This window comes from Lathyrus oleraceus, chromosome 1, assembly GCF_024323335.1.
Source record: "Lathyrus oleraceus cultivar Zhongwan6 chromosome 1, CAAS_Psat_ZW6_1.0, whole genome shotgun sequence".
Lineage (NCBI taxonomy): Eukaryota > Viridiplantae > Streptophyta > Magnoliopsida > Fabales > Fabaceae > Lathyrus > Lathyrus oleraceus.
The window spans coordinates 451,063,969-451,089,295 of NC_066579.1; the positions used below are offsets into that span (position 1 = coordinate 451,063,969).

A 25,327-nucleotide genomic window follows, 5' to 3' on the forward strand; every position below is an offset into this window, starting at 1 on the left:
TCCAGAATGGACGTTTTTGCTATAACCTCCTTTGAATAAGCTTCAAACTTTTCCAAGTTAACATAGATGTCTTCATGCATGACTGTTTTGACCTCACATACAAAACAAACAAAAGAATATCTTAGTAGCACTACACTAGATAAAAAAATTAAACAAAAATAAAACTAAAAAGAGAAAGAATAGGGAAAGAAAATTTATGAAGAAATAAAAATAAATAATTACAAAAAAATAATATTTACAATTGAAAACATAAATAAAATAAAAAAAATTAAACGTTGCACAAGCATCACCTTGTTAAAATTATCAACAGTCCCCGCTAACAACATGAAAAACTTGATGACTTCTCGGCAAGTGTACCGATAATGTCGCAGTAATAAAAAATATCGAATTCATAGGGATTGCTATTTAACAAGACAATATTGTGCAATGCATAGAAAATACTAGATCGGGGGTGGGGTGGGGTGAGTTTTAATTGCAAAAAAAATCAAGTGTGTTGACAATAATACGAAAGCGATCAGGTTGTGTATAGAATCCCCTATTTCTCTATTGTTGATGTTCGATGTATTACATGAATGACATCGTCCCTATAATCCCACAACAGATTAACAAAATGGTTATACCCAATCCCTTGGTGTATAGCTCACTAATATATACTCGGAGTTTTCTATCCCTAGTCCACCATCATAAGCAAGATTAAGCAATGCAATAGAACGTTAATTCCTAAGCCACTACTCGGAGTTTCCTATCCCTATTCCATAACATAATGGTCTTGCTGAAAGAAGAAACATGAATTTTCTTGATATGACAAGGAGCATGCTGAAGGAGAAGAAGCTCCCTTACACCTTGTGAGGAAAAGTTGTTGCCCCTCCAACATATATGCTTAACAGGTATCCAACTAAGAAGTTGAAGAAAACTGTTCCTTTTGAGAAGTGGACTGTTGATAAGAAAAGTGTGAGTCATTTCATATTATTTGGTTATGTTTGTTACAAACAACGTTCTTGGTGCTACTAGAAAGAAGTTGGATGATAGAAGCAAAGTAATATTTATGATTGGGTACCGCAATACAGGTGATTATAAGCTTTATTGTCCAATCACTAACAAGGTGGAATTCAGAAGAGATGTCATCGTGAAGGAAACATAAGCATGTAATTAGAATAAGTCTCAATCCAACTCTGGTGCAGTGTTAACATCCGAGTTAACTTCTGAAGATATTTCAGACTCTGAAGGAGATTCTTCCTCTGAAGATGATTCAGAGTCTGAAGGTGACTCTGACTCTGAAGTGAGTCTGAAGGAGAGTCCGACTCTGAAGGGGAATCTGATTTGATCCAGATTCTGATGATTATCCATACTCTTGTGGTAATCATTCCTCTGAAGGTAATTAAACATATGATATTGTTACAACATCTAAATAAGATTCAAAACAAGTTTTGACATCACAAAGAATAAGACAAATACCAAGAAGATTTACAGAGTTTGACATGTTGCAAGATACTGAGATAAACTCTGAAGGAGAAATCATTCAGTGTGCCATGTTGGTAGACTTTGAACCAATTAGTACTGAAGAAGCTCTTAATAAGAAAGTGTGAGATTTGAGTTGAGTGAGCTTCAAAAGAACAAGAAAGGCATTAGTGTGAGACAGGTTTACAAGTTGAAACTGAGGACAGATGTAACAATTGGAAAACACAAAACAACGTTAGTAGCTAGAGGATTTCTACATTGATATGGATTAGATTACTTTGAGGTGTTTGCACATGTAGCTAGGCATGAAATGATCTGATTGGTGATTGCTATAGCTGCTAATAGAAATTGGCTTCTGACGCATTTAGATGTGAAATCTGTACTTATGAATGGTACTTTACAAGAGGAAGTTTATGTGTCACAACCTCCTGGATTGGTGAAAAATAATCAGGAAGGAATGGTGTATAAGTTGCATAAAGCCTTGTATGGACTAAAACAAGCTCCTAGAGCTTGAAATCTGAAAATTGATTCATTTTTCAAGTTTCAAGGATGCATAAAATATGAGATGGAGTATGGTGTTTATGTTCAACATACATCTGATAGCAATATGATTTTGGTGTGTCTCTTTGTTGATGACATATTGCTAACAAGGAGTTGTTCATATGAGATAACTAAGTTCAAGAAGGTGTTGATGAATGAGTTTGAGATGACTGGTCTAGGAAATATGATATATTTTTTAAGAATGGATATTTTGTACTCTGATAAAGGTATAATCTTGCATCGGCTGAAGTATGAACTTGAGCTTCTAAAGAGATTTGAGATAATAAATTACAAGTCGGCAATCACACCTACTGAAATAAATCACAAGCTGGATTCTGATGTTGATGGTGATGATGTAGATGCTACAACTTTTAAATAGTTGGTGGGCTCATTGAGATATCTCTATAACACCAGACCTGACATCTGCTATGCAGTTGGATTTGTGAGTAGGTTTATGAACAAACCAAAATGGTCACATTATCATGCTATTGTCAGGATACTGAGGTATATTAAGGGGACTCTGAGGTATGAAGTTTTGTTCCCTTCTGGTGCTAAATCTGATTCAGAGCTGATATGCTATTCAGACTCTGATTGTTGTGGAGATAGAGTTGACATGAGAAGTACTTCTGGATATTTCTTCAAGTATCTGGGAGGTCCCATTTCTTAGTGCTCCAAGAAGCAACCAATGGTTACATTGTCAACCTGTGAAGCTGAGTACATTGCAGATGCTTTATATGCTTGTCAAGCTGTTTGGATTATGAACTTATTACAGGATATGAAAATCAAGGTGAGAAAGCATGTGATGTTGATGATTGACAACAAATCAACTATAAGCCTTGTCAAAAATCTAGTGTTACATTGAAGGAGCAAACACATTGACACGAAGTTTTATTTTCCGCGCAATCAGGTTTAGAATGGAGTGCTTGAAATTGTTCACTGTAGCACTTATAAACAACTTGCAGATTCGTTGAACAAAACAATCAAGACTGAACACTTTATCCATTTGAGGAATGAAATTGGTATTATTGATTTTAATTAATTAAATATGAATTAAGGGATGATATTAATTGTAATTCAAATTCAATTTCATTTGCATTTAAATTTCATTTCAGTGATTTTTATGATATAAATGCTGAACTGAAATTTCAGTTGTGTAACTATTTTGCATTTGATAGTAAAATTAATTACATATTCTCTTTCTTTCTCTTCCATCTTCATTTTCCTGATATTTGTGCACCAACATGCTCAATATGCAAGGGCAATGGAATTGTGACAAGAGTTTGATGATGTTAGATGGCGCTAGTGATTTGTGTTAAAGCTTGCAGGAAATATTGTATCAATGGATGGTGTGTTTTTGCACAGTAAATGGACAAGAATATTGTATCGGTAGGTTATTCCTTTCTTGATAGAACTTATGTATATTTTTTCCGTCTGGCTTTCAAGCACATAATTTGATGGAAACTCTACAACCTCTCGTAGAAGTTGGGCAACATGTCCTCCATTAAGATGCTAATTTGAGACCAATCGTTATACGAGTTGGAGTACACCTCTGTTCTTTTAATTCAAATCAATTTTACTTACTAAAAAAACAATCTGAATGGAAGTAACATTAATATAATAACATTATCTATCATATTTTCTTTAGGTATCATTCTATTATTAGTGTGCATATTAAATTAATCTATTATTATATTAAAGAGGGTCAAACATAAAAGGGACATATTCTTAGTGTGCATATTAAATTAATCTCTTATTATATTATTACTATTTTTAGCCATCATTTAAAGGCATATTATTTTCATAAGATTTATTATCAACAAGTTTACAAAGTGAGGAAGGAATAGGAGAGTCTAGGATGTATAAATCTCTTCACAAATTACTTATATAAATTATTTTCTTTTAAATATTATGCAGAATATGACACGTATCAGCATGGAAATGCAAATGACATTGATGATTAGTCATGAGTTTGGTAATAGAAATGATATTAACATGAAAGTTAGGTGTTTGTGAGTCATTAAGTAAAGTGACATGGACAAGGTTAATATGCCTATCTTTAATGAAGGAAGCAAGATTATAGGTAATATGATCGGTTGTCCCGGTATCAAGAATCCAAAGGGCGAAATACTTACCATGCTCCTGGAATATTGGGAGTTCAAAGCAAAGGAGGAGCTAGTGACAAAGTTGGTCATGATATTGGGAGTGAACCTTGCCTGTTGAAGTACCTCCATGATATTGTTGTACTATTCTTGTCTAAATCCAATAGAAGATTTTGTTTAATTAGGAGGAGGATAGTCTGAAGCATTATTTGCAAAAGCACTAGTTGAATGTAAATGCTTAGGCTTGTTCTTGAACCCAACGGGATAACCATGCTTTACAAATTATGTTTCAATAGATTTGTTTGTAAAACCACAATGAATGTAGATAGTATAGATTTGCAGAATTTGTAAAAAAAATCAGACTAGCTCTGATTTACCATGGAAGAGATAAAGGAGAGATAGTGAAAATGATGCAAATTTTTTGTGAATTGATTGAGGACACCGAAGAACAATGGCCTTGTGTGCAATGATACATATGCACAAAGAGAATATGATGAGAAAATATTGTTATTTATTATTGATCAAAATTCAGTGTTATTACAATAGTGAAAGAACAAGTTTATAAAGCAATAGGTTGAAGAAAACAAAGTTAGTTAACTCTAACTAACTATCTTTGTAACTAGCCTTAACAAACCAATCGTTGCTATACTAACTAACTAGGCTTAGAATGAAAGGGCCAAGAATACAAAGATGGGCCTTACAACAAAGGCTAAAAGGGCCTAGTGAAGTTAATAAGTTGTTACTTCCTCATTTCTAGATTAATAATTTTATGAATTAAATTGTCATATTTGATGAACAAATAAAATAATAAAAAATACATTCTATTATCATACTAACTTTAAAAAGATCAATTCAAGAATGGTATTGTAATATCAACATATTCAATAACTACAATGACACTATTTAACACTTTCACGAACTAAAATTGAAAAGAAATACAAATCTAACATGAGAACCTTCATGGTTAAAAGTATGGAACCTTTAAATATTCACCGTTTGTTGTTTGTAGATTACCACAAAACAAGGGAGTAGAGCTTTAGGATTCAACGAGTATAGTTCCTCAATATCTGAATGATCACTTACCTTTTTTGCCAATGAATCAAATTTTGATTCAAAATCTTCGTGAATTTCTTCAAAATGATAATGAACTCTCCCAGCTATTACTCTACAAACTATAACTGATTTTCTTGTACATTCACTCTCATCAAATATCATAACAGAATCAAGGGCTTTTCCCCTTGTGGAACTCGTAAAAACACCTGATACACCTTGAAATTCTTTGTTAGCCGAGAAACCATTTCTTAGAATTTGACACACACCACAGTAGTCTAAATTGCACAAACTATAACAACTGTTTGTGCCAAGAGAGCATGCAATGTTAGTGCCATGGAACATTAGAAGCTCATTTCCATCAGCAAGACAACGTGGATGGTTCTTGCTAGTGTTTGCCTTAATCTTCACCATTTCTCTACACTTGTCAAAGCATGCTAGTGTTTTTGGCTTGTTGTGGACTTTTAACATGCAATCGATCTCCCACAATTCTGAACTAACCAAGCTTCTTCCTCTTCCACATATTGTTTCTACTATCTGCCGGGATGATTCTTCTTCAATTTCCGTGACTGCAAAATAATAAGGCTATCCTAAGTGTCCAGACATCGACCACTTCAAACTCAAATTCAAATTCAGTTGGGTTCTCATCAGATGAAGATGTTGTGAATCCTTATCAGATGAAGATGTTGTTCAGGGAAATAAAAAGTTCTGGGAGAAGAAGTGTGTCCAAGTATCTTAAAAAATCTATGAAAATGCTAACAAGTTTGAATTCTTAGGAATGGAACAAGAGACAGTTTAATTGCATGGAAGCCAAGGATCGAGCCTGACATAGACAAACGTAAGCATCCATTCAAGGTCACTCTCATCATTTGAGGATGGGCTATATCTTTAAAAAGAAGAAGCCTTTGAAGGGAGGGACGTCGACATTTATTTGCTTCAACGAATAGATGAAGCTGGAATATTTTCTTTATGGAGTTCCAAAGATGTTGAGTGGACTTCTAAGAGTGCAAGGAAAATATAGTGGTTCTTAAATAATCTGGAAATCATGTTTTTTTACTCTCAACTTTAACTTTGTGGGCGAGAGGTTTGTGGGAATGGACGTGTTCTAGAATGTAATTTATGTTTACATAGTTAATATTTATTATTCATGTTCCATTCATAACAAGAGAAAATGCTGGAGGGATTTAACTTCTGTCATATCTAAATTTTTGTAGGGTGAGTGGTTTCTAGTTGGGGATTTTAATGCAATAAAAAAGAATAGTGAAAGAAAAGGCCAGAGTTCAATTGTAAACATAGTTGAGATGATCATTGAAAAGTTAGATCTTATAGATATCCCTATGTCAAGAAGTAAGTACAATTGGTTTAAGTTGGAAGATAGTGTTATTACGAGACTCGACAATTTTCTTCTCTTTGGAGGAATAATTAATAGGTGGAAGATTGCTTGTCAATTTGTAGGAGATATGGATTTATCTGATCATTGCTCCGTCTGGATCAAAGGTAATGAGGTAAATTGGGGTCCTAAACCATTCAATTTTTTTAATTGATGGCTGAATCATAAAAGAGTTCGTTCCTTTTATGGAGAAGACTTGGAACTCAGCTGAGATTAATGGTAAAACTACTTTTGTGATGAAAGAAAAACTAAATATTTTTAAGGAAAATATAAAGACCTGGAATATAAATATGTTTGGAATTTTATATTTTTTAAGTGGTATAAGATGTGAAGACTCTTGATGACTTAGACCACTTAGACATTGAAGATTTCCAGTGCAAAGATTCTAGTAGCTTGGCTTCCAGTAAGCTCAAGGCATCTAGTAAGGTTTGGGAAACAATGCACATCAAAGAGATCATCCTTAGGTAAAATTCAAGACACAAGTGGATCAAAGAAGGGGACACAAATATCGAGTTCTCCCATAACTCTATGAAGAAAAGATTTCGAAGAAATTAAATTTTGAGTCTTAACACGGTTAATGGTAGGATGGTCCAAGTAGAGGAAGTAAAGAGGAAAAATCATTTTCAAGGTAGATTTAAAGAACCTTGTAAGAAGAGACCAATCCTTGAAGGGGTTCCTTTCAAGCAGTTGAGTCATGAAGTGAGTATGAGCCTTGAGGTTTTATTTTTGATTAAAGAAGTTAAAGATGTTATTTGGAGTGGTGTAGGGGACAAAAGCCTAAGTACATACAACTTTAACCTAAGCTTTTACAAGGCTTGTTGGGAGATTTTAAAGGGGGATATCATGAGGTTTGTGAATGTAATCGATTGGAATTCTAAGGTTCCTAAAGCAGTAAATGCTTCTTTTTAGGTTCTGATACCTAAGAAAGATAATTATTAATCCTTTGATGAATTTAGACATATATGTCTAATTTGTATATTATATAGAATCTTGGCAATGCTTCTGGCTAATAGAATTAAGAAGGTTTTGAATGGCTTAATTTCTAAGTCTCAATCTTCTTTCTTGAGCCAAAGGAAGATGTATGATGGAATAATGCTCTTGAATGAGTTATTGGATTACTGTGAGAGATTTAAGAATAAATGTCTTATAGTGAAGATACACTATGAAAAATCCTATGACAATGTGTCACGGGACTTTCTCAAATTCATGCAAAAGACGATTGAGTTTGGTGGAACTTGGATTCGCTGGATGGAAGCTTTAATTTTTTTCTAGCTTAATGTCCATGCTTGTTAATATGGGTTTGCGCCAAGGAGATACCTTATTTACTTTTATTTTTCTACTGGTATTTGAAGGGCTAGTTGGGATTTTGCATAATTCCACCATTTAAGGAGAGTTTCACAAGTTAAAATTTGACGATGATCTTCACTTTAAGGTCCTCCAATTCGCATATGATACAATCATCATTTGTGATGGTTCTTTAGATAATATTTATAGCATCAAAGCTATTTTGAGAGGCTTTGAATTAGCTCCAGGTTTGAGTATAAACTTTCATAATTCAATATTTTTGGTATAAATGTTAGTGACGTGGATTTGCATGAATCTTCACTTTTCTTGGCTTGTAAAACTGGTTCCACTTTCTTCAAGTTCTTAGGGATACATATAGGGGGCATTTCTAGAAAAAGATCAGCGTGGGTTCCTATTTTGAATAAACTACATTGGAAGTTATCTGCTTGGTATGGAAGACACCTGTCTGTGGGAGAAAGGGTTACCTTGATTAATGCAGTTTTAAGCAATATTCGTATTGCTATTTATCAATTTTCAAGGATCCTAAGCTAGTAGGTCAGGAAATATTGAAGATTCATAGGGATTTTTTTATGAGATGGCCCTGAATTGAAGAGGAAAGGAAACTGGTTCAATTGGGAGATTCTTGTAAATTCAAATCAGAAGGTGGTTTAGGTGTTAAACATGTTGGAAGATTTAATATGGACCTTTATGTAAATGGCACTGGATAATTCTAAATGACCGTGAATCTAGGTAGTATGATTTATTGGTTTTCAAGTATGGCAATTTACAAGAGCTTATTTGGAGGATGCAAATTCGGCCAAAGGAAGCAAATATTACATTTGGTGGAGGGATGTGAAAAGTGTGAGCCTAGATGCTTTAGATAATCTAATGGAAAGTGTTTTTTATTTCCTCTCCAATAGAGCATTATAGTATTTTGAACAATTTTATAAGAGATTTCAGTTGTTATTGGTGTGTGGTGATTGTAGGATCCTCGATGGATGAATAGGGTAATAAAAAGCTTTTAAAGCGCCATTTTGGAAATTTCTGCTATTAGTAACCTGCAAGAGAATACTTTCTTCTTCCTCCATCATTTTCTTCGTGAGCTTCATTGTTCAAGTAATTGGTCAAGTTTGTATGATCTTATTCGTTGGTACAATCGAGGAATGTTTAATTGCTTCATCTTCTTTAAGATAAAATTAAATGTTTTTCTTTTCCCCCGCCCTCCTTTTCTATAGTTTTCATAATAGTGAACGTTTGATCTCTTACCTTCTTCCCTGTGATATTTCTTCTATTGTTGGTGTTTTCTTCCAAGGGTGAATATGTTTAAGCTCGCTTGCTTGGCAAATTTTACATGCATTCGTTTTTTTCATTATATTTTTAATCATGAAAATTGTTCAACCTCTACCAGGAGGTCCAGTAGGGATATCTCATGTGATTGGGTAAACCAAGACATATTAAAGTTTGTTATTACTTTTTTTTCCTAAGGGTGTGTTAGACCATGCCTCGATTGATATGGGTCTTGAAAAGAATATATCTTCTAGGACCTTGGTTGGGTTTAGGGGGTTTCAAGCAACGAGGTTTCCTGTCTAGTTTCTTATCTTTTTGGTTATGAAGGGGTTTAATGGGTCCTTATCTAAAAGAGGTAGTTTTAATTTTCTTTCTGGTTTTTGAATTGTCCCTTCTAATCTAGTTGCTTCACATCTCTAATATGCATATGATATGCTTATCTTGGGAAAGCTATTACAGACAACATTTTAAGTATAAAAACTATTTGTAGTAGTCTCAATGGGTTTAGTGTTCATATTAACTCATTTAGGATGATAAAACACCTCTTGAGTTGCAAAATATAGGCTTTTCCTTTTAGATATATAGGCCTATTGATGGAGGATAATTCTCGTCTCGAGTCAACGTGGGAGCCAAATTATCTCTCCAATAACTACTTGACTATGTAGATAAAAACAAGTGTGTGTTGAAAATTTTGTGTGGGGAAGTTCCACATTGATTAGAAAAGTGGTGACTTGAGCATTTATAAGTGAGATAACCCACACACGTATCACCTTAAGATTTTGGTTGAATATAAGGTTTGTCTTTCACAAGGTGTGTTGCTAATAAGAAATTCCCTAATAAAAAATGCTCCCTCGTGATGACCCCTAAATTGATGACCAAGCAGTGGTATCAGAGTCAGGTTCGAGTGAATGATTGACTCACTTGTATCGAAAGTCATCCCCATATGTTGATGGGTAGGAGGCATGTATCGTTGAAAAAGTGTCAACGGTGGTATAAGTGTATGTTAATGGCATAACTTCTGCTTGAGGATGAGCATTATGTATAGACGCACACTTGAGGGAGAGTGTTGAGAAAAAACACATGTGGGTTGAAAATGTTATGTGGAGAAGTCCCACATTGATTATAAAAGTGAAGACTTAAGCATTTATAAGTGATAAAACCCAGACACCTATCACCTTAATATTTTGGGTGAATATGTGGTGCGTCTCTCACAAGGTGTGTTGCTCATAAGAAATGCCCTAATGAAAAATGCTACCTCGTGATGTCCCTTAAATTGATGACAAAATAGTGGTATCAGAGTCAGGTTCGAGTGAAGGACCAATTCACTTATAACGAAAGTCCTTCCCACATGGTGATGGGTAGGAGGCATGTCCCATTAAAAAAGTGGCAATGGCGGTATAAGTGTATGTGGATGAAAGAGATTCTGCTTGAGGAAGAATATTGTAGATATACTCACGCTTAAGGGGGAATGTGCGTTGAGAAAAATAAGTGTGAGTTCTAAGTGTTGTGTGAGGAAGTCCCACATTGACTAGTAAAGTGGAGACTTGAGCATTTATAAGTGAGAGAATCCACACACCTATCACCTTACGGTATTGTGTGAATATGTGATGTGTCTCTCATAATGTGTGTTGATCATAAGAAATTTCCTAATGAAAAATGCTCCCTCGTGATTACCCCCAAATTAATGATGAACATTGGTATCAGAGCGAGGTTCAAGTGAATGACCGACTCACTTATATCGAAAGTCCTCCACACACGATGGTGAGTAAGAGGCATGTCCCGTTGGAAAACTGTCAATGGTGGTATAAGTGTATGTGGATGAAAGAGCTTCCGCTTGAGTAGGAGTATTGTGGATAGACTCACACTCGAGGGAGAGTGTTGAGAAAAACAAGTGTGAGTTGAAAGTCTTGTGTGGAGAAGTCTCACATTGATTAGAAAAATGGATACTTGAGCATTTATAAATGTGAGAATCCACACACCTATCATCTTAAGATTTTGGATGAATATGTGGTACGTCTCTCATAAGGTGAGTTGCTCATAAGAAATGCTCCAATGTAAAATGCTTCATGGTGATGATCCCCAAATTGATGACTAAACAAACTCGTGGTGTAATAGATTTGTTAGCCTTGGGAATAAAATGGGTGTTGATTATTTCCATTTTGAACTTAATTTCTATTTTTTCTGTCCTCATGAAGATGTCGTTAAAAGTGTGAAAGAAGATTATTAGACTCCAGAGGAAGTTTATGTGGGGTAAGCTAACGAGGATGTCCAATATTTCCTAGGTTAGATGGTCAATTACGTGTAAGTATAAGAATATAGATGAGCTCGATTTGAAGGGCATCCAATTGATTAACTTGGCTCATCTCGATAAGTGGCATTAGAGATTGATCATATACGGTGTTGACATGTGGCGTGAGATCATCTTAGATCGCTATTGTTCTTAGACTATATCGAGTCTTATTGTTGTGTGATAGTGTGTTTTACAAGGACCGTGTCTTTGAGGAAGGGTGTTTTTCTTATTGGATATGACTAGTTAATTAATTTATATTAGTTCTCTAAGGATGTCACTATACAAGCTTGGTGACGACCTTCGCACTGTTTTTTTAGAAGAGTCCTCGGTGGGCTTTGTTCCTCTTAAAAATTTCTTCTAAAGGTTGTCTCATGTTTCTAGCCATAAAAGTCTTTCGATTGATGGGATTAGCTCTTCCCTGGATGGAATCTAGATTTGAAACTTTATGTGGATGACTGGTCTTTTGTTTGGGAGCAAAAATTGGTAATTAGTTTGATATAATATCTTCAGGGTGTCACTCATACTAAAGATTTGGACTCTGACCAGGGTCGCCCCAATCATATCGGAGATCCCGTTTTAATTTTAAAAATGGGCTCAAATTTTTAAAAAAATACAATTATAATCATTAAAAAAATATCAGAAATACAATTATGTATTATTTAAAAATAAATTTAATTATAATTATTTTGAGTTTTGATCAATCTTGATTTTTATATATATTAAATTTTTATCATAACATTTCTTTCACTTATTAAATTTTTTTAATAATATTTTATTTATTTTTATTAATATTTATGAAAAAATAATAATAATTTTAAACTTTGAAATCCTCTAAAATTTGAGATCCTATGCTGCAGCACATGCTGCATTTGCACATGATCGATTCTGACTCTGAGTATAACTTCACAATCCTAAGGGTGGCTACTCAGTTAGGTCAGGATACCTTACTATTCTTTCTCAAAATTTAAAGGAGGAGCTCTTAACTAGTGTTAAGGAACTTGTTATTACAAGAAGAGCTTAATGCCTTCTAAAACGATAACATTTTCTTGGCAATTATTATAGAAAAAAGGATTTAACATTTGAAAATATGTTTAGGAAAATGGTTTTACTAGAACCTAGTGAGATCTTTTGTGAGTTTGATTAGACGTATGTGGAGTCGATGGGTTATTTATTTGTATCTTGTGACATTAATGCAAATATTTTGTACGAAATTTTTAGACGCATGGTTAGGATGAAGCATTGTTTTACCAAGTGAGTCATAGTTTGATATTTATTTAGGATGATGGGACATGGATCTAGAGTTAGAGCAAGTTTGACTTTGGTCTAATATTTGATGGTTTGGAACATTTGGAAAGGCTTGTAATATATATGTATAACCTAATAAAAGTTAAAGATTTTGAATTTACAAAATTAGACATGATTTTTTTTAGTTGTCCACCCTTACATTCTTATTGTTTGTTTCAATTTTATTTTATTTTAGTATCCCTGCTACTCCTTTCTTTATATCTTTACGAGAAAAATATCTATATATTATATGCTTCATTCATCTCATAAAAAATATCATCTTTCAACAATGTATGATTTTTAAGAAAATGATTTGATATGTTTATTTTAATGATAAAATTAAGGATAATACAAATTTATGTTCTAGAAGTACAAATTAAAAACTAAATAAATAAAGGGCAATGTTAACTTGTGCCCTTTTGGCACAAATTAAGAGATAAATATAGAAATAAATTCTTGGAAATTGTATATTGAATTTATTAAAAATTTATCATTAATAATTTTATTTATTTTTTCAAAACAAATTTTTTATTTGGGGTTTCTTAACATGTGTCACTAGGGCACAAGTTAGCATTATTTGATAAATAAACATTATTTTAAAAATCGTACACTGATTTAAATAAAAATATATAATTAATCTTTTTAATATTTTTTCATACAAATTTACTAAATCTAATATAATTTATTAGTATACTCTTATTAATTATAAGTAATAAAGTAGTTGAATAAAAAAATGAATAAATAAGAATATAATAGTGAAAAATAATAAAAAATATTGTATTAATATTATAAAGAAACAATCATTTTGAAATATAAAAAATATGTAAATAAAATATCGGAAAAATATAATTTGTTATTAAAAATAATGTTTTCTTTTTAGTTTCATGTAATTTCCACTTTTTAGAATCTTCTTTTATTTGAACCATTTTATATATATTTACTGTATTTAGGTCTTCAACCTAAAGGGTACAATACAAAAAATCTATTACAATGTCAATCATGATGCGGGAAAAAAGTAAGGGTAATCAAAAGTGCAGGGGAAGTTTGTCATATCAAAAGAAAACAAATGAACAATCTATTGACATGACGTGACTATGATAGCAAAGAAAGGAGATAAAGAGATACGTACCTTACTTTCTATATATATATATATATATATATATATAGAATCAAACACATTAAGATAGAAATATACGACCTCCTATTATTATTATTATTATAAATAAATTTATTTATTTTTAAATATATCTAATTTATAGGTAGATTAAATACATTAACAAAAAAATATAAAAACTTAAATTTATTTGTGTATACCTCGATGTATTTTAAATATATCTAATTTATAGGTGCTTTTTCAATTCATGCCGTGAATGGTCAACGTCCACCATCCCTCCTAACTAATATGAGGGTGCTTTTATAGTTCAAGCCATGAATGGTCAACGTCCACCACAATAATTAAAACATGCTATCATATTTATTGTACGTATATAAGATGAGATGAGGGTGCTTTTTCAATTAAAGCCATGTATGGTCGACGTCCACCACCCCCTTCTAGTTAATTCATACTTTCTTTTTATCTTTTTAAAAGTGTTATTGTTTTGATTTATTGGATATATTTTTATATAAAGTTAATCATTATTATTACCTTTTAAATATTTTTTTTCATTTTTTTTAAATATTATTTTTTTATTTTTTTACAGATATTAAAGAAGCTAATCATTATTATTATTTTTTAAATAATAATTCTTCTTTTATCTATAATATCCTTAATTATTTATTACATTCACTTTACTTTTTCTCTCTATGTAATAATTATATAGAGATAATTTTGACAAAATTGTAATTAATACTACTTTGAACTTTGAAAGTGACAATTAAAAAGAAACAATTTTTTTAAGGAAAGTGACAATTATAAAGAAACGGGGGTAATAATTCTTCTTTTAATTATAACATTCTTAATTATTTATTACATTTATTTTATTTGTAATAATTATTTTGAGATAATTTTAAAAAAAAAACAATTAATACTATCTTAAACTTTAAAAGTGACAATTAAAAATAAATAATCTTTTTTCTTCAAAATAGTGAGACTTATAAAGAAACGAAGGGACTATTTCACAATAATTTTTAATATATCTTATTTACACTTTTTTTATATTTCAAAATAATTATTTTTTTATAATACTAATATAGTATTTATTATTATTTTTTAATATTATATCTTTATTTATTTATTTATTAAATTTGATATTTAATATCCGTATATATTTATTTATTGTCCATATATATATATATATATATATATATATATATATATATATATATATATATATATATATATATATATATATATATATATATATATATTTAGTTCGTAGATCTACTTGCTTTTATCAATGTGTGTTTTCTAACAAATTTTATTTAAAAATAATTAAATATACTCTAAACAGTACTACGTTACCAAAACATATATATATATTGAATAAGCAAATAAAAATAACCATAAAGAAGCAACCTTAAACTTACACATTAGTGATTACCTGAATGCTCGGTGATATGGTGTGCTTCAACAGTATTATGGCTGTTGAGTTTGTCACCATAATTGTAACATTTCAACATTGAAGGACCATCCATATGAACCAACGACCTTGTATTAGATAAGACATTTTCTTCATTATAGTAAACACGATTGCTTAACCTTGAAGATGTTGATGAAGCCCTTGTTATTGATCTATAACAACCTTCCAAATCACTATCATCATCAAGAATTTCATGGTTTATAGGATCACTTATATCAATCATCATCCCTTCAGATTTTGGATTCAAACTTAGTGATTTTTTTAAGTACCTCTTGCTTCCTTGGATGATGTTTGAATACTCAAGTAAACCTGACTTTGTTTTCTCATTATTTGCAGTAGTGTTGCCATTTTGCTGCCATGATGTCTTTGGTTCATGAACTTGTTTTGCCTCGGGTTTGCATTGTAACTTCCTCTTGAAAGAAACACAAATTCCAAGCATGCTGTGCCCTTTTTTCCCTTCAAACCAATATATGTATATATAATTTCTTATTTGTTAATAAACTTTTATACAATATTAAATATCCTCACTTTTTATTAGTATTTAATTGAAATATATTATACTATAGAAAAAAATTTATACCGTCAATTAATTATAGACGTCAATTAATTATAGACATTAGATGTTGAAAAAAATTTGACTTTTATTTCAACCATCCATAAACTAATAAAAATGGATGATGATAAATTGATAGGATAAATTTTTTTACTATAATAATTAATCTCTTTTTATTATTATAAAATTTATATTTTTACTAAAAATATTGAATAATTCTCCTTTGAATCTTTTAGGAGGTCCATATTAGACTAAAGCATAAAATTGAATCAATAACCTTGAACACTTAGGTGGTGACAACATTATATATAAAATAGTGGCAGTGTATATATAAGAGCATCAAGCCATTAACTTCTTTAATTTAATTACTTATACGTAAAACAATGAGTAGAACTGAGATAGTCTACTGATATTTATCAGTTATACTATTCCTACACTATTTGTATATCAATACATATATCATACACCATTCATTATATTTATAGTTATGAATATTATTTTAAATGATTTTTTTTAACACTGCGTGAACAGTATATGAATAGTTATGAACAGTGTCGATTAACAGTAACCATAAACAATGACTTTAAAATAGCGAAATAAAATTGGTTAATAAAATATAAAAAATTAATTAATAAAATGATGAAGTTGATTAATACACGTTAAAATATTAAAAATAATATTTACTAATACAATAAAGTTGGTTAATAAAAAATAAAAAGTTGGTAAATAAAGTTATGAAGTTAGTTATTAAACGTCCAAATATCCAAAATAATTTTGAACAATCATTAAAGTTGGTTAATATAATATAAAAAATTTGTTAATAAAATTATAGAATTGGTTAATCCCATAATTTAATAACAATATTATTTAATTTAAAAATAAAAATAAATAAAAAATAATACTTTTTAATATTTTATTTTAATATATTATTATAATATTTTATTGTTTGCTGTATTTTTGTGAACAGTAAAATATAGTTTAGGTGGTATAGGAATATCATTTCTTGAAATTTATTTATTGGATTAAATATATGTAAACGGTTAGTTTTGAATTTAATAATTAATTATATTATGTGTTAGTGTAAATATATTATTAATCCTTATAAATCAATAAATTTTTGAAAATAATTGAATAGGACTAACCACTTCAAGTGCTTGTAAAAAATATTATTTTTATGAAAATTATAAATTGATATTGTACATTCTACTTTAAACAAAACTACTATTAGATAAGTTACGTTATTCAAAACTATTGAAAATAATTAGTAACCAACTTTTTTTTACTTCTGAAATCTCAAAGTTTAATATTCTCTTATTTAATGAAAAAATATATAGTTTAATTACAATATTTTCTTATTGCAGAATATAATTTTTATGAAAAAATATATATTTAAATAGCACATTTAGATAAGTTACATCATTGAAAAATATTATTTTTATGAAAAATTAAATACAATTTGTTTTATTAGTACAGTATGATTATTAAACAAAATTACTATTAGATAAGTTACAACATTGAAAACTATTGAGAATGCTCTTAGTAACCGATTTGTGTATACTTCTGAAATCTGAAAGTTTAATATTCTATTATTCAATAAAAAAATATATAGTTTAATTAGATATTTTAGGGTCTCAAAGTAATTATCATTTTAAAATACAAATGAAAGATAAATTATTCTTTCCTGACCTAATACATTCTTATTTCTTATATTTCAACTGCTCTAACTAATTTCACTTACTATATTTATTAAAACTGTGTTATAAAAAATTATTTTGTTTTTGAAATTAATATAATTAATTGATTTTTTAATAATCATACACAATCCAAATTAAACATTTTTTATGAAACAAATGGATAAAATACTATTACGACTGCTTTCAAAAATAAATAAATTATATTTTAGGGTTTGATTGAATACCTTATATGAAATAGAATTAATTTTAACTTAAATGAATTAATATAAAAATAGTATTATAATTGAATGATGGATACATATATAAACTCAAGGTACTAGAGAGCTAAGTTTATTAGATACATAAATATCAGATTTTGTAGAGCTTCTAATTTAATCTGAATAACAGTAATTAAGTGGTTTAGCAGTTAAAAGAAATTGAAAAGAAGTTCTCTAGTTCCAACCCTATATATAGATATAGATATATATTAAAGTATGGAGTTTTAATTAACATGAAAACTAAAACTTTAAATTCTAAACTCATAGGATAAAATTTAACATAAAAATGGAAGCTTTTGTAGTTTCAGAAATTCATCAATCTTTTATTTCATCATTAACATCAACAACGATAAATTTGAGTAGGAAAATGAGAAAAACTTATAGTCCAAGAGGAGGAAGAAAAGAAAGGAGAAAAACTTACTTCTTCTTATACTAGCAACCTATCTTCTTCAAGCTCTCACTTCTTCACTCTTTGAACAGATAAGATGACCTAAGATATTTATTTTGGATAGAGAAGTGGCTCATGGTTATAAATAAGAAAGGGAGTAAATAAGTTGGTTACTAAGAGCATTATATTTTTAATGGTGCAATTCATTTCATAGTTATTTTGTAATGAATCATATTATCTTGAAACAATTCATTCTATTTTTACTATTTTTATTTTAATAGTGTAACATTAAAGAACTTATGTTAGATCTTATAATATAATTTTACATATTAATTTTTATTTATATTTAGTTTTATTATTATTTAAAATATCAATTTAAATATTTTAAGTTAATAAAAAATATATTTGAATTTAAGTTTTATATTAATAATTAAAGTTAACCATTTTAAATACACAACCTGTATGATTAAAAACAATATAACTTATATTGATTTTTATAATGAAATAAAAACTGTATTGATTGGAACCAACAAGATATAAATAAAACTAATTTGAAATAATAAGATAAAACTAATCAGAAAACATACCAACAATAAGCCTCATTCGGATTTACATCGGAATTGAAATTTGTTCATTTAGTGACGTTTACCCGGTTGTTCAAATATGGTAAAACTTTATTAAAAAAAGTTCTATGATATTATAAGAATGATGTAAATAAATTTAAGTTATTGTTAAATGTAAATAAATTTAAGTTATTGTTAAATAATATTCAAGTTAATTTAGTTTTGAATTTTATTTAAATTTAAATTTGTATTTGTATTTAATGTGCATTTGAGTTTAGATTAATCTATATAAACTCAAATAAAGTGAATTTATAAATGTTCTTCCATTTTGAGAAAAGTTAGATAGAAAAATCATCTTTCTCTTCTCACTCTTTATCTTCGTCTTCTCAAATTCTTGTGCATTGTTAATGGATGTTTATGGTTGAACTCCAACAATTGGTATTTAGAATTCTAGTTCGATTCATAGGGAAACACAAATGTAGTGGGGTGTGTGGTTGATTTTATTTTTTAAATTCGCGTTGAATTGAAGTTCGAAATCAGAGACAATCACAAATCTTGATTCTCATGGTTTAGAAAACACGAGTGTTGGTGAGAACAAAGTGATTTGCACGGAAACATTATGTTGAACACAAAGCTTCCAGTATTCAACGGAAAGAACTAGAATCGGTGGTCGATTCAGATGTGTGTGTTATTTGGAGATCAAGATGTTCTTGATCTCGTCAATAATGGTTACATGTCGTTGTAGAAAATGCAATAGAAGCGCAAAGAATTGCGCAACCAGAAATAAGGAAGAAGGATCAGAAAACGTTGTTCTATATCCATCAGTGTGTCGATACAAAGGTGTTTGAGAAAATTGTTGATTCGACGACGGTGAAGACAACGTGGGATACACTGGTACGATGCTATGGTGGTGACACATCAATGAAGAAGGTAAAGCTTCAAACCCTACGTAAGCAATATGAGAATCTCACCGTGAAGAACTATGAAACGGTACCTGATTAGATCTCCAGAGTAATTATGGTCCCCAATGAGATGGAGTATTGTGCATAAACACTCTCTGAATAAGTAATCATTGAAAAAGTAGGTATATAATATGAACCAATAAATATACAATTTTTTAAAATCAAAATATGGCTTGAATTGCTCATATGTGTACATTATATGTAACCACCAAAATATGACTTCAATATAGTACCAAAATATTAAACAACTATAAATATTATTTACATCAAACCCAAAATATTGCTAACATATATTACTAACTCAATGTCATAACTTTGGCGTATAAAGGGCATTAAATCAAGATGTCCAACATGTACGAACATCTTTAAAGTCTTCATGTGAGAATGATGTAATATCGTTAAACATCTATATAAAAAATTGAAGGAAATGGAAGATCAATTGATTTGAAATAATAACAAACTTTTATACATGCAGTTTAATTCATGAATGAGTTATTGTAAATATATATACTTGATCTCAAGAATCAACAATGCCGCAAGGATAATGTTTAACATGTGTTTCATGATATATAAATTACACTCGTATCCTCCTTTTTATTTCCCCATCTACAAATTTAAATATTACATGAATATATAATCACACATGTAATAATATATAAATGAATGTCACAAGTAATTTACTTACCAAAGGCATACAAAATGCATGTCTTTTATTCTAACTTCGTTCAACATATTGTGTCCCTCCTTAACTCTATATATTGAAAATAATTTAAACATGTTACATGCTAAACTAATTACAAAGTAATAAAAAGTATTACTAAAAGTCTCATAAAATATAAACTTATGTAATAAGTAGACGTCTCATATTTAATTCAAGTGGTTTGGTCAACGAACATAGCATAATTACCATATTCGTCCGAAGAGAGATGTCGATCAATTGATATGACCACTGAATGAACACAAGCATAATTAGTATTTGGTTTAAAATTAATAATATAGAGAAACCACAATTTCAAAATTACTCACGAATCGATAAGTGGTGTTAAGTAATAATCTTTATTCTCCTCTCTTAACAATGATGATATGAATGATTCAATCGCTTTTGGAGAATTATCTATAAATTGAATACTAAATGGGTCAAAGAATCCATAAATATCTGATTTGTATAAGTTTATACAAACACGATGCATGTACCTAAGTGGTTAAACAAAGTTCATATAATAAGCTGATAAGTGGTTTTCGTATCGTTTATATGAGACATTTTCCTTTGTTATTTTCTTGTTTTAGTTTGATTTACCTTCATTTCTATCATGTTTTATGCTTGGTATTCTATTTCGGATGTTTTGAGACCTAAGTAAGTATTTCGGATGAAAAGGGAACAAAAAGGAACGAAATGCGAGAAAAGAAAAATTTCGAAATTTTGCCATGCATTTTCCAAAGGGATGTTACGGGTGACCGTAACAGATTTTACGAGTCAAAGTGGCCATTGTCGAGTCCCCATATAAATTCTAGACGCATGCTGCAGACACACTTCCTGGACTTTTGTTTTCTTTTATGGCTCTTTTATTGGTGTTTTGAGATCTCTGTTTCTGATTTGTGATATTTTCCTTTTGATGGGCATTGGACAAGATTAAATTATTCCACAATTATAATTTACTATAAAAACTCATAGTTTATATGAGTTTGGAAGATCTCATTTTTAGCTTTTACATATTATTTCTGCTTATTTCAAAAAGTTGTACTCAAATCTCCTTGGAGCATCTGAATTATTGTTACTTTAGATTACTTTGTTGTTAGTCAAGTTTCTTTTATCCTTTTATTATAATTGTCAATTTATTTCTACCGTTTATCATGATTGCTAATTCGATTATTGTTGACCATAAATGAGTAGTTCTCTAAGGACCAAGGGTCATGAGACTTGTCTCATGACTTATCCATGAAATTCTTGCAATTAGATTATGAGAAAATCGTTAATATTTTATTTTAAAAACTGATTGTTAGAATTATACCTTTCACGAAAGTGAAGATTACTCATGTACCGACCATACACTGAAAGGGCATGCTTCAGTACCTAAAAGTAGATTTTTAAACAATTGAGTACGAGTCACGAGAGTGCCCAAACTCAGTTGAGAAAAGTTTCAATTTTTATTATCGTGCGAAAAAAGTTTTTTTGATGCATAATCCATGATAGCTAAATTGGACGAATTATTCATCTTAGACGGGACAACACGCTGACGAAAGTAGGTCTTGTCCAAAATTATCTATTTTTCTATAATCATATTGAATTTGTCATAATTGAAATCAATTAATACATGGATTTGTATGAGCAAGAATCATGCATCCTCAGTCTTGTTTGTTTTATAATATATAAGTGCTTTTAATTTAAGTTGTTCTCATAAGTGCTTTTCACTTAAGCTATTTTCGAAAAAAATCAATTTTTGGTTGCTCTAGATTTATTCCGATAAAATAGAATTCAATATTCAACAATTGGTCTTTGTGGTTCTATAAATCTCTTTTTATACTACTTCGCATTGTCGTACATTTACAGTGTGTCATGTTTTTGGTGCCGTTGTTGAGGACCAATTGTGCTTAATATTGAAATTTTATTTAGTCACCGTAAAGACTAAAGTATTTTTATTTTTCTGCTTTAGCTCTATCACTATATTTGTATGCAAAGAACTAGTTCTGCCAATAATTTAGTCGATCATGTGAACAAAGTCGAGCGTTTCTTGCACGAGAGACGTTGAAATCTAAGACAACAAGTGATGGATGAACCGATAGTTAACATTAAGCCTCTTAAGGATTATGCGATGTAGTCTTGTGCACCCTCCCATAACGGAAAATAATTTTGAACTCAAACTATTTTTATAGGCATTGTCCAACAAGACCAATTCTCAGGGTTACCTTCAGAAAACTTGAATTTTGATATATCTATTTTTGTTGATAATTGTGGTACCGTAATTGTGCCATCTGCCTTAGGTTATTCTCTTTCTTGTTAACAGATCGAGTCAGGGCCTGTCTTCAATCTTTTCCTGTAAATTCTATAACTTCTTGGGCTCAATTAAAAACTTTATTCCTTTCGCGGTACTTTCCAACAAGAAAAACAACCCAAGCAAGGAATGAAATTAACAATTTTAGGCAAGATGAGGGAGAGTTCTTATTTGACGCATGAGAGCGTTATAAAGATCTATTGAGATTGTGTCCATTCCATGGGATTGAAAAGTGGTTAGTCATTCATACTTTTACAATGGTCTCCTTTAGACCACAAGGTTTACCTTAGATGCGACTGTCAGTGGCACCCTCATGAACAACCCCAAAGATGTAGCCACTAATCAAATAGAAGAAATGGCTAAGAATCATCATTCACGGGTTAGTGCGTAAAAAGTCGTTGCTAAATCTTCCGCTATGACCATATGAATACAAAGGTAAATGCTCTTTATCAGAAAATTAAAAGTCTGAGCATCACCCCTTATGTACCTGTCCCACCTATCCATGTATCCTTTATTGGCCACACTACTCTCTTCTATGAGATATGCGGAATAAACTGGCACATGGCTAATGATTGTCAAATGATTCTTACCGGAGGATCTATTCAAGACAACATTAATTTTGTGAACAATAATCAACAAAATAATCCGTATTCAAATACCTACAACCTAGGGTGGCGAGACCACCCAAATTTCTCTTATAAGAACAACTAACTACAACAAGCTATAGTACCACCGAATTTCTAAAAATTTGTGACCGTTTCTCCTAAGAAGTCTAATTTAGAACTTTGAAGTGGAAAATTTCATGATGACGCAAACTCGTCAAAATGACGATTTTAGAAATCAAAACCTCCATAATAATGAGGTACTTAGGTAGCTAACCACCAAAGTTGTAAATATTGATACCCATAATAAAATGTTGTAGACTCAAATCTCCCAAGTTGCATAACAACAAGATTCAACTTTCATCCCTCTAGGGTCATTTCTGAGGCAACCTGAGCAAAATCCCGAGGCGCAAATGAATATTGTGACAACCAGAACTTGTAAGCAAGTGGTTGATCCTAATGAGAAAGGAAAAGAGTTTGAGGAGAGTGAACCATCACCACCTGAAAAGGAGGTTGTTGAAGAGGTTAAGAAGAAAGCACCAATGTTGCTCCTACTCCTTATAAACCACTCATCACGTTCTCACAAAGGTTTGCAAAGGCAAAAGTGGAGGCCCAATTTAAATTTTTTGTGAAACATCTTAAAAAGATCCACATCAATATGCCTCTCACCGAGAAATTTTCTCAAATGCCCACTTATGCCAAGTTCTTAAAAGAAATTCTTTCTAACAAAAGAAAATTAGAGGTTCATGAAAGTGTGGCTATGAATGTTAATAGTAGTGCGGTAATCAAAAATATGTTGCCTTCTAAGCTTAAGGATCTGGGGAGTTTTTCAATCCCCTGTTAAATAGGCACCATGAATTTTGGTTAAGAAAGATGCAATCGTGGTTCATTGATTCAAGGGTGGTTCATGTGTTTATTTCCATGACATTTCATCTAATCTTCAAGTCATGCTCAAGATCATTCAAGCTTTACTCAAGTTTTATTCAAGGGATGATCCTTCCATCATAATTTTGGCTTGGGATGCAAGAGAATTTCAAGTTTTCATAAGTTGGCACAAATTTGTTTGACCTAATTTGCAAGTATGGCTTACTTTTGGTCCAAACCCCATAACTTCTTAATTTTCAACCAATTGACAAGCTTATATTAACCAAATATTCCTAATGAGTTACTCTACAACTTTTGTTCAAGGCTTAAGTGTAGTAGTAAATTCATGACCATCAAGTTATGGATAAGCTTAACGTCAGTAAAACCAGAGTCGCCACCGCGTTTTTATTATTTCCAAAGGAAAAGGGAAAAGTAAGAACAAAACCCAAAGATAAGAAGTTTTCAAATCAAAACTAATAAAATTTCAGAGATTACAGGTTAGGGGGTTAGTTACACAGAGGGAAGGTGTTAGCCCCCAAAGTGTCTTAGGTACTCCTAGGGAGCCCTTTTTGTGTGCACATGTTTTTGGATATAAATGATGTTTGATAAAATATAGAATGAGGGGATGAGAAAAGAATTTATTGATTATATTTTTGTGCTTTGCAAAACCTTCGGTCTTATGCCTACGTACCAACATAAAAATAAGGGATCGAAACCCCGTAGTTCGTGGTAAAAATTTCAAAGAAAGTTGGTGAATTGATTTTAACAAAAATTTAAGAAGAGGACGCAAAAGTCCAAAGTTTTGAATGGGGTTGTTAGTTCTTTTTGTCTTTTGAAATTTAAGTCAATATGGTTAAGTTTATTTACAAATTTTATTTAAGAAAAGAAGTTTTAAAAATTCAATGGCATAAGGCCAAAGTTTCTAATAATTAAAACATGTTTAAGTTTGAACTTACAAGAAAAGAAAGTTTTTGAAAAGAGAGAGAGATTTTGAAATTAAAGAAGTAGGAGGAGATGAAGAGACTACCCTAAGCAAAAAATTTAAAAGTTAAGAGTTGAAAAGATCTTACCAATGGGATGCAATCCACCAAACAAAAATGTCATATAGAAACCATTCTCCTTTGGACTTTGATCAAGCAATAAGCAATAAGTAATGAGCAATATCCATACATCATGAAGATCAAGGCATCAAA

General features: G+C 30.6%; 1 protein-coding gene and 1 non-coding gene across 2 annotated transcripts; both read right to left on the reverse strand.

Moving 5' to 3' along the window:
- Nucleotides 1-5,016: 5,016 nt before the first annotated feature.
- On the reverse strand, nucleotides 5,017-18,266 carry LOC127083222 (uncharacterized). Its single transcript, XM_051023507.1, has 3 exons — nucleotides 18,187-18,266; nucleotides 15,223-15,717; nucleotides 5,017-5,716 (listed from the first exon to the last, which is right to left on the reverse strand). Exons 2-3 carry the CDS (start codon nucleotides 15,698-15,700, stop codon nucleotides 5,079-5,081), a joined length of 1,116 nt encoding a protein of 371 aa, XP_050879464.1. The 5' UTR covers nucleotides 15,701-15,717; nucleotides 18,187-18,266; the 3' UTR covers nucleotides 5,017-5,078.
- Nucleotides 18,267-22,788: 4,522 nt separating this feature from the next.
- Nucleotides 22,789-22,894, reverse strand: LOC127116711 (small nucleolar RNA R71). The gene has a single exon (XR_007801507.1). It is a non-coding gene; the product is annotated as a small nucleolar RNA R71 (small nucleolar RNA).
- Between the last annotated feature and the right edge of the window lie 2,433 nt (nucleotides 22,895-25,327).